Here is a 10,825-nt window from a genome sequence, read left to right on the forward strand (position 1 = left end):
GAAATGCTTCTTACGAAGCCACTCCTTCGTTGCCCGGGCGGTGTGTTTGGGATCATTGTCATGCTGAAAGACCCAGCCACGTTTCGTCTTCAATGCCCTTGCTGATGGAAGGAGGTTTTCACTCAAAATCTCACGATACATGGCCCCATTTATTCTTTCCTTTACACGGATCAGTCGTCTTGGTCCCTTTGCAGAAAAACAGCCCCAAAGCATGATGTTTCCACCCCCATGCTTCACAGTAGGTATGGTGTTCTTTGGATGCAACTCAGCATTCTTTGTCCTCCAAACACGACGAGTTGAGTTTTTACCAAAAAGTTCTATTTTTGTTTCATCTGACCATATGACATTCTCCCAATCCTCTTATGGATCATCCAAATGCACTCTAGCAAACTTCAGACAGGCCTGGACATTAAGCAGGGGGACACGTCTGGCACTGCAGGATTTGAGTCCCTGGCGGCGTAGTGTGTTACTGATGGTAGGCTTTGTTACTTTGGTCCCAGCTCTCTGCAGGTCATTCACTAGGTCCCCCTGTGTGGTTCTGGGATTTTTGCTCACCGTTCTTGTGATCATTTTGACCCCACGGGGTGAGATCTTGCGTGGAGCCCCAGATCGAGGGAGATTATCAGTGGTCTTGTATGTCTTCCATTTCCTAATAATTGCTCCCACAGTTGATTTCTTCAAACCAAGCTGCTTACCTATTGAAGATTAAGTCTTCCCAGCCTGGTGCAGGTCTACAATTTTGTTTCTGGTGTCCTTTGACAGCTCTTTGGTCTTGGCCATAGTGGAGTTTGGAGTGTGACTGTGAGGTTGTGGACAGGTGTCTTTTATACTGATAACAAGTTCAAACAGGTGCCATTAATACAGGTAACGAGTGGAGGACAGAGGAGCCTCTTAAAGAAGAAGTTACAGGTCTGTGAGAGCCAGAAATCTTGCTTGTTTGTAGGTGACCAAATACTTATTTTCCACCATAATTTGCAAATAAATTCATTAAAAATCCTACAATGTGATTTTCTGGAGAAAAAAAATCTCATTTTGTCTGTCATAGTTGACGTGTACCTATGATGAAAACTACAGGCCTCTCATCTTTTTAAGTGGGAGAACATGCACAATTGGTGGCTGACTAAATACTTTTTCCCCCCACTGTAGTTGATAATGGTTTGGGAGGAATACTGTGCCAGCCAGTAGTAGATAACTCGATATCCTGTATTTCAGTGCATATTTTCATACTAAAGGAAATAATTGATCCAATTTTTTATTTTCTTTCATATTTTTTTTTATGACATGTTTTGTGACTTGTATTGCATACTGGTACATTTATTTCATCCCGGAGGTTACTTTATTCGATTATAACAGAGATTTGGATATAATGACGAGACACCTACAGTGGGGAGAACAAGTATTTGATACACTGCCGATTTAGCAGGTTTTCCTACTTACAAAGCATGTAGAGGTCTGTAATATTTATCATATGTACACTCCAACTGTGAGAGACAGAATCTAAAACAAAAATCCAGAAAATCACATTGTATGATTTTTAAGTAATTAATTTGCATTTTATTGCATGACATAAGTATTTGATCACCTACCAACCAGTAAGAATTCCGGCTCTCACAGACCTGTTAGTTTTTCTTTAAGAAGCCCTCCTGTTCTCCACTCATTACCTGTATTAACTGCACCTGTTTGAACTCGTTACCTGTATAAAAGACACCTGTCCACACACTCAATCAAACAGACTCCAACCTCTCCACAATGGCCAAGACCAGAGAGCTGTGTAAAGACATCAGGGATAAAATTGTAGACATGCACAAGGCTGGGATGGGCTACAGGACAATAGGCAAGCAGCTCGGTGAGAAGGCAACAACTGTTTGCGCAATTATTAGAAAATGGAAGAAGTTCAAGATGACGGTCAATCACCCTTGGTCTGGGGCTCCATGCAAGATCTCACCTCGTGGGGCATCAATGATCATGAGGAAGGTGAGGGATCAGCCCAGAACTACACGGCAGGACCTGGTCAATGACCTGAAGAGAGCTGGGACCACAGTCTCAAAGAAAACCATTAGTAACACACTACGCCGTCATGGATTAAAATCCTGCAGCGCACGCAAGGTCCCCCTGCTCAAGCCAGCGCATGTCCAGGCCCGTCTGAAGTTTGCCAATGACCATCTGGATGATCCAGAGGAGGAATGGGAGAAGATCATGTGGTCTGATGAGACACAAATTGAGCTTTTTGGTCTAAACTCCACTCGCCGTGTTTGGAGGAAGAAGAAGGATGAGTACAACCCCAAGAACACCATCCCAACCGTGAAGCATGGAGGTGGCATCATCATGCTGTAGGGATGTTTTTCAGGGACTGGGAGACTAGTCAGGATCGAGGGAAAGATGAGCGGAGCAAAGTACAGAGAGAGGAGTGGCTCTCTCCGTACTTTGCTCCGTTCAACGCAGGAGTTGCTTTGGGACAAGTCTCTGAATGTCCTTGAGTGGCCCAGCCAGAGCCCGGATTTGAACCCGATCGAACATCTCTGGAGAGACCTGAAAATAGCTGTGCAGCGACGCTCCCCATCTAACCTGACAGAGCTTGAGAGGATCTGCAGACAAGAATGGGGGAAATTCCCCAAATGCAGGTGTGCCAAGCTTGTAGCATCATACCCAAGAAGAATCAAGGCTGTAATCACTGCCAAAGGTGCTTCAACAAAGTACTGAGTAAAGGGTCTGAGTACTTAAGTAAATCTGATATTCCCATATTTTCTAAAAATCTGTTTTTGCTTTGTCATTATGGGATATTGGGTGTAGATTGATGAGTGGAAAAAACTACTTAATCCATTTTAGAATAAGGCTGTAACGTAACAAAATGTGGAAAAAGTCAAGGGGATGTGTAATTCCACTCAATTTTATGGGGTGAAAATGCAAGCGTATGTAAACTGTCCACATTAGGGAAATGAGTGCAATATAAAATTGTGAATGTCAAAATAATTTAACATGTCAGTTTAACATGATAGTTTATGTTGCCCACTCACAAACTATTACAACAATTACATCTATTTCTCACTCATTTAACCATTTAGAGTTTAAAAAATGCAGAGCGCTCTAGACTAGAGCCTCCATAGTGTCTGTGCAGCAGCCTGAACGTTTGACTTCCATTTTCTTTGGATTGGTGGATACATCTCGTTATTTTAATACTTTTTGAATATTCGATGAGGGGTGTTGACGTCAACCGCCTTTATTCAATGGGGAGAGATGCTATGCTACTAGCCTCATGTCATGAATATGCATAGCCATGGCGAGACAACTCCGATATAAAGTGATTTTTCTCAAAGTTGCCAGGATATCACGTGTCCAACATATCACAGTACACTCATAATAATGTAAGCACTACGAAACTTGTATTCAATCAAATAAACCTTATGTAGGAAATAATCCATTACATTTTTGTTGACCAAATTCGACACTCATTGACCACCATACAAAAACTCCTCGCTTGGTGAGCGAAATAAATGAAACAACGCCACCTGCTGGAGAAGACAGATTGTTGGCGTAGTTAGCCCTCCCGCTTCGCCTCTTCCTCTCTTATTATAATGTGAGGGAGTAATACGGGAGTAACACGGAACCTTTGTGAGACACTCCTGTCTGGGATGGATAGTCAGAGATTTGAGTGACACACCCAAAGAACGAGCATTTCCGGCCAGCTCAGCGCGTCCGGAGGGTTGTCACTAGTTACCACAGCCACAAAGTTATGACTATGGCTAAACCCCGCCTATTTCTACAATTTATCTTCTTAAAATCTGATTTTAACCCTAACCACACTGCTAACCTTATGCCTAACCCTTAACTTGAATTAAGACCAAAAAGCTCATTTTTGTTTACATGTGGTAACTAGTGACAACCCGTCCGAAATGTTGTGTTGTCAATCGGTTAATACTATCCGGGATTCTTGGGACATCCATACCCTCAACCTAAACCTAATCTTAAACCCTACCCTAACCCTAACATTACCTAACCATTTTAAATGTAATCTTCAATGGGGGTAGGGACGTCCCAAGGATCCCGGATAACACAGACCTTTGTCAATCTGGCTGCTGCCTGTCATAATTTACAGTAGCTTTCACACTGTGGCTATCACTGCCAGGTTGAGAATAACACATTTCAATCCCGAAATGGTGCTGCTGACAATGATCGCTCGGTTGGCGGATGGACTGCCGCTGGCCGCATCAATGCAAGAGGACGAACAGGTTCATATTGATGGTTTTCCCTGTCAATGTCAGATAGCTATCCAAACTAGATAGCTAACACTAGCAATTCAAGCTAGCTGTCGAACTATTGGCAAATAGCTTGTCAGATAGCTTGCTAGCTAGCTACGTGTACAATATGTATCTTATCATCTATGCGGTGTCTATCTATGCAAGCCTACTTCATAATAAAACCATATTATTAGCTAGTTTGCTAGCTAGTTGTTTGATTGTGTCTATCATTGATAATTGTGTCTATCATTGAAATCCAGATGGATTTATTCCAGCTGTCAGACTAACAGGCATCTAATCAAAATGGCCAGATTTAATCAGTTTATGTGAAGTAGCTAGAGGAAGAGATATTTTTGTATATATAGTGTATGTGGACACCCCTTCAAATTAGTGAATTCGGCTATTTCAGCCCACACGTTGCTGACAGGTGTATAAAATCGAGCACACAGCCATGCAATCTCCATAGACAAACATTGATAGTAGAATGGCCTTACTGAAGAGGTCAGTGACTTTCAACATGGCACCGTCATATGATGTCACCTTTCCAACAAGTCTAATTTCTGCTCTGCTAGAGCTGCCCCGGTCAACTGTAAGCGCTGTTATTGTGAAGTGGAAACGTCTAGGAGCAACAACGGCTAAGCCGTGAAATTGTAGGCCACACAAGATCACAGAACGGGACTGCCAAGTGTTGAACCGCGTAAAAATCGTCTGTACTCGGTTGCAACACTCACTACAGAGTTCCAAACTGCCTCTGGAAGCAATGTCAGCACAATAACTGTTTGTCGGGAGCTTCATGAAATGGTTTCCATTGCCGAGCAGCTGCACACAAGCCTAAGATCACCATCCGCAATGCCAAGCGTCGGCTGGAGTGGTGTAAAGCTCACCACCGTTGGACTCTGGAGCAGTGAAAACGTGTTCTCTGGAGTGATGAATCACGCTTCACCATCTGGCAGTCCGCCGGACGAATATGGGTTTGGTGGATGCCTTGAGAACGCTACCTGCCCCAATGCATAGTGCCAACTGTAAAGTTTGGTGGGGGAGGAATAATGGTCTGGGGCTGTTTTTCATGGTTCAGGCTAAGCCCCTTAGTTCCAGTGACGGGAAATCTTAACGCTACAGCCTACAATGACATTCTAGACGATTCTGTGCTTCCAAATTTGTGGCAACAGTTTGGGGAAGGCCCATTCCTGTTTCAGCATGACAATGCCCCAGTGCACAAAGCGAGGTCCATACAGAAATGGTTTGTCGTGATCGGTGTGGAAGAACTTGACTGGCCTGCACAGAGCCCTGACCTCAACCCCACCGAACACCTTTGGGATGAATTGTAACGCTGACTGCGAGCCAGGCCTAATCGCCCAGAATCAGTGCCCGATCTCAATAATGCTCTTGTAGCAGAATGGAAGCAATGTTCCAACATCTAGTGGAAAGCCTTCCCAGAAGAGTGGAGGCTGTTATACCAGCAAAGGGGGGACCAACTCCATATTAATGCCCATGATTTTGGAATGAGATGTTCGACGAGCAGGTGTCCACATACTTTTGGCAATGTAGTGTAGCTACTAATGAGTCAAAGACCAATGCTCAATGCAGAACAGCCATTTGTATACTATGCTGAATGATGTTGTGATACTGTATCTGTATCCAACTTGTAAGTCGCTCTGGATTAGAGCATCTGCTAAATGACGAAAATATAAAATGTATCTCCTCTGGTTAATCAAATCGCTAAGTCCATTGAGTAAATTCTGCTCCCTTTAGTTAATTTGCAATTCGTGATGGTCTACTGTACTCCCGTGTACAATTGTTCATCAAAAACTGAATTCATCCTTGTAACTTTCTTATAGTTGTAGTGAATCAGGCAGCAATGTATTTCTAGGACGTGTAGTATTTATGAGTTGCAGTAGGCTACATATGAGTCTTGCCACCTGCTTGATGAACTTTAACACGTTTCCCTTGCTTTCCTATCTGCTCTCCCAAAGGGAAGTGAGAAGGTTGGTCTCTTCTCTGCACTGTAACCAATGCTTGGACATCATACATATTGTACCTGTGTGTTACTGTGTTTACCATACCCAGACCATCCGCTTCTTTGTCAATAACATTTATATTGATCCCAATCATTGGTTCAGTGTCCTCTTAAATCTGCTTGGTTGTTTAATCTTGCTCTGTCCTGTGTTTAGTTGGGTCGAGACCTGCAACAGTACCAGAGCCAAGCTAAACAGCTGTTTAGGAAACTCAATGACCAGAGTCCCACACGTTGCACATTAGAGGCTGGCTCCATGTCCTTCCAGTGAGTTCAAACCAGTTAGGGGAAAGACGCCACACTCGCAAATCACAATTAACACACCATTCTTAAATGTAATGACATGCACTAATATGCAGGTATCCACTGACCTTTATGTGTCTCAGACACTGACTCTCATGTTTCCCTTATGTTTCTCCCAACAGCTACGTCATAGAAAAAGGAGTAGTCTACCTAGTGCTGTCTGAAGCAAGCTTTCCCAAAAAACTTGCCTTTGCTTACCTGGAAGACCTGCAGGCAGAGTTCCATGAACAGCACGGGAAGAAAGTCCCCACTGTGTCTCGACCGTACTCCTTCATTGAGTTTGGTGAGATTAAATAAAATATATTATCATTAGAATCCCTACTAACAACCCAACGTTGTTTAAAGGTCCAATGCAGCCGTTTTTATCTCAATATTAAATTATTTCTGGGTAACAATTAACGACCTTATTCTGTTTTCAATTAAAATTGTCAAAAATAAACTAAAATGGCTTCTTAGCAAAGAGCAATTTCTCAAGCAAGGATTTTGCTTGGACTGTCTGGAGGTGGTCTGAGTTGGGAGGGGAAAAATCTAAACTAGCTGTTATTGGCAGAGAGGTTTGGAACTCTCTTTCTTATTGGTCTATTAACTAATTTACCACCTGGTGATGTCACCAGGCAGGCCAAAACTGCATCCCACCACAACAGGCGGACATTTCAGGCAGTCTTTTCAAACAGCTCGTACACTAAAATGGCATTATCATACTTTTCTGAATTGTACAGTAGTATTCCAACCTCGTAGTGTGGATATATATGTAAAACACAGGAAAATCATGTTTTTGACTGCAATGGACCTTTAATAGGAAACCCTAGCATGAAATTATAAAAAAATATGCCATAAAATCCTGCAACGTTTTCCTCTCTGTCGACAGACACCTACATTCAGAAGACCAAGAAGTCGTACATAGACAGCCGAGCCCGTAGGAACCTGGGCAGCATCAACACAGAGCTGCAGGATGTCCAGAGGATCATGGTGGCCAACATTGAGGAAGTGTTGCAACGAGGGGAGGCCTTGTCTGGTAATGTCTGTTTACTCGTCCTTCTCATAGATTTACAGTGATAATGGATAATGTAGGTCAGGGGTAGTCAACTACTATTGGAGAAGGTCTGGTACACAAATTTCCTAAGTGGCAAAGGTCCGGATGGATATTGTTATTTATCGGCATAGTAACAATCCCCACCGCGCAACCCATCAGTTTCAAAACTGTTCAAAATGTTCACACCCCTCTTGTTGTCGAAGACAACCGAAGTTTGCTAACTTGCAAGATCAAACTTCTTGGTAACAGCAGAGACCATCAATCCACTCCTGGATCAAGTTCCCTGCTGCCTAAATGTGTTTTGTTTGTCAATTATTATTATTACGTTTTATTTTTTTGTGGAAAGAAATAGTGCCCCTTGGCATATACCGCAGTATGGTACAGGAACGGAATGAAGGTATGACAATCTTGATACTGCCCAACCCTACTATCTAAGGTCTGTCAGTGAATGACATAACAAGAGGAAAACTTCCCATGCACTACCAAATTTCAAAATTGCACCTTGTGCATTCTACTATTATAACTCTCAACAGCAGTAAGTTGGTTCGTGGTCCGTATTGACCCTGTTCTGTGTCCGGATCCGGACCGTGGTCCGCCAGTTGAGTATGGCTGATGTAGGTCCTCGATGTATAACTGAAACACCTCTATTACACAAACCTTTATCTATGATTCTCTGATGTCTAACTTGGGCAGGGCTTATTGCATGAATTAGCATGAATGCACATCATTGCAGCAAAACACGTTGTTAAAATGTAAATTATGTTGGGTAGAATTCACTAGATTAACTAATAAAAGGAATTGCCACTTCTCAGCTGCATACTGTTTGTCAAGCTCTGACAATAAAGAATAGTGCTTAAGTCACAAGAGGAAGCAGATGCCATTCTCACTTGTGTTAAATGAGGATTTGTTCTGGTTTCTGTTCCCTCTCTTTGCTCACCTGAATCCACTCACATCACATCCAGCTCTGGACTCCAAGGCCAGTAATCTGTCCAGCCTGTCAAAGAAGTACAGAAGTGATGCCAAGTACCTGAACACTCGCTCCACCTACGCTAAGCTGGCCGCCGGAGGGGTCTTCCTTATGCTCATTGTCTACGTCCGCTTCTGGTGGCTCTGAGAGAGGAGAGGAGAGGAGACAGGAGGGGTTGGAGAAGAAGAGCTGATAGAAGTTTAGCTGTGGTCTCACATTCCATCCAATATGGGATCCCTCCTTTTAACACAAGACTGTTGAAGTAGACACACACCGACACCGCATGTTATTTTTCCAACTGTCTGTCCATAGATCTATCATGTAATTACAAATGTTATGTTTTATTAACAATTACACAGTCATCCTGTAGTGGTTATGCCTTGGAGTTGAAAGAGTGTGAGTGCTTGTATTGCGTGTGACAGAGGAAATTGTATTTTCCTGTGTGTGAGTGTGTGTTACCAAAACCTGTATGATAACAACTCTTCTCTTATCGATTTAATCGTGTATACTGTATAGCAGTACAGAAAAAATCTACATAATTCTATTTACCCAGAGGACATCATAAGGGCTTTGGCATTTAATAACACTACTATTATTATGTTGGTATAGTGGTTTGGTGGAGATTTCTTAAATGTTAACCTGCTATACTGTGGTGATCAATCACATTACCTGTGGTATTGGCTGCAGAAATAATATTTCTCATTCACCTTCATCTCCACACTGAGTGAGTGGACCAGTTTTACACCAGACATATTCATTGGATGACGTCTAAAGGGTTCATTTCTTTTATTTTGTAAAAGGTTTACACAAGTGAAGGCTAGATGTGAAAAATATTTTTATCTAGATGAGAATGATAGCTGGCTTATGCTAATTGTGTCAGGGTTAATGAATTTCAACTTAACTGTTTCATCTACTATGAATAAAGTGATTTGCACAAAAGTATTTGATTTCTACTGGAGAATTCAAACTTGCTCACAAATCTGGATCAATATACATAAGTGGAGGCTGCTGAGGGGAGGACGGCTCATAATAATGGCTGGAATGGAGTTCATTTATTTTTCATTTTTTCTTTAACCTTTCTTTAACCAGGTAAGCCAGTTGAGAACAAGTTCTCATTTACAACTGCGACCTGGCCAAGATAAAGCAAAGCAGTGCGATAAAAACAACAACACAGAGTTACATATGGGGTAAACAAAACATAAAGTCAAAAATACAAACAGAAAATATATATACAGTGTGTGCGAATGTAGTAAGTTATGGAGGTAAGGCAATAAATAGGCCATAGTGCAAAATAGTTACAATTTCGTATTAACACTGGAATGATAGATGTGCGAAAGATGATGTGCAAATAGAGATACTGGGGTGCAAATTAGCAAAATAAATAACAATATGGGGATGAGGTAGTTGGGTGGGCTAATTTCAGAATGGCTGTGTACAGGTGCAGTGATCGGTAAGCTGCTCTGACAACTGACGCTAAAAGTTAGTGAGGGAGATAAGAGTCTCCAGCTTCAGAGATTTTTGCAGTTCGTTCCAGTCATTGGCAGCAGAGAACTGGAAGGAATGGCGGCCAAAGGAGGTGTTGGCTTTGGGGATGACTAGTGAGATATACCTGCTGGAGCGCAGACTATGGGTGGGTGTTGCTATGGTGACCAGTGAGCTAAGATAAGACAGGGATTTGCCTAGCAGTGATTTATAGATGACCTGGAGCCAGTGGGTTTGGCGTTGAATATGTAGTGAGGGCCAGCCAACAAGAGCGTACAGATCACAATGGTGGGTAGTATATGGGGCTTTGGTGCCAAAACGGATGGCACTGTGATAGACTACATCCAATTTGCTGAGTAGAGTGTTGGAGGCTATTTTGTAAATTACATCGCCGAAGGATCGGTAGGATAGTCAGTTTTACGAGGGCATGTTTGGCAGCATGAGTGAAGGAGGCTTTGTTGCGAAATAGGAAGCCAATTCTAGATCTAACTTTGGATTGGAGAGGCTTAATGTGAGTCTGGAAGGAGAGTTTACAGTCTAACCAGACACCTAGGTATTTGTAGTTGTCCACATACTCTAGGTCAGACCCGCCGAGAGTAGTGATTCTAGTCGGGTGGGCGGGTGCAAGCGGCGTTTGGTTGAAGAGCATGCATTTAGTTTTACTAGTGTTTAAGAGCAGTTGGAGGCTACGGAAGGAGTGTTGTATGGCGTTGAAGCTCGTTTGGAGGTTTGTTAACACAGTGTCCAATGAAGGGCCAGATGTATACAAAATGGTGTCGTCCGCATAGACG

At 42.6% G+C, this 10,825-nt stretch overlaps 1 protein-coding gene across 1 annotated transcript; it reads left to right on the forward strand.

Annotated features, from left to right (window-relative positions):
- Positions 1–4,028: 4,028 nt before the first annotated feature.
- On the forward strand, positions 4,029–9,513 carry LOC311148916 (vesicle-trafficking protein SEC22b-B). Its single transcript, XM_084185940.1, has 5 exons — positions 4,029–4,226; positions 6,407–6,516; positions 6,675–6,835; positions 7,421–7,567; positions 8,548–9,513. The coding sequence occupies exons 1-5, from the start codon at positions 4,152–4,154 to the stop codon at positions 8,697–8,699; spliced, it is 645 nt and encodes a 214-aa protein (XP_084042066.1). The 5' UTR covers positions 4,029–4,151; the 3' UTR covers positions 8,700–9,513.
- The last annotated feature ends 1,312 nt before the right edge of the window (positions 9,514–10,825 follow it).

Source organism: Coregonus lavaretus (assembly GCF_964263955.1).
Source record: "Coregonus lavaretus genome assembly, chromosome: 21".
Classification (NCBI taxonomy): Eukaryota; Metazoa; Chordata; class Actinopteri; order Salmoniformes; family Salmonidae; genus Coregonus; species Coregonus lavaretus.

Bases quoted from the DNA above. Each gene is read 5' to 3' on its own strand.
- LOC311148916 (XM_084185940.1), top strand. From the start codon at position 4,152: ATGGTGCTGCTGACAATGATCGCTCGGTTGGCGGATGGACTGCCGCTG. The intron at 6,517-6,674 runs GTGAGTTCAAAC...TTCTCCCAACAG, and splicing joins GCTGGCTCCATGTCCTTCCA to CTACGTCATAGAAAAAGGAG. The intron at 7,568-8,547 runs GTAATGTCTGTT...CATCACATCCAG, and splicing joins ACGAGGGGAGGCCTTGTCTG to CTCTGGACTCCAAGGCCAGT.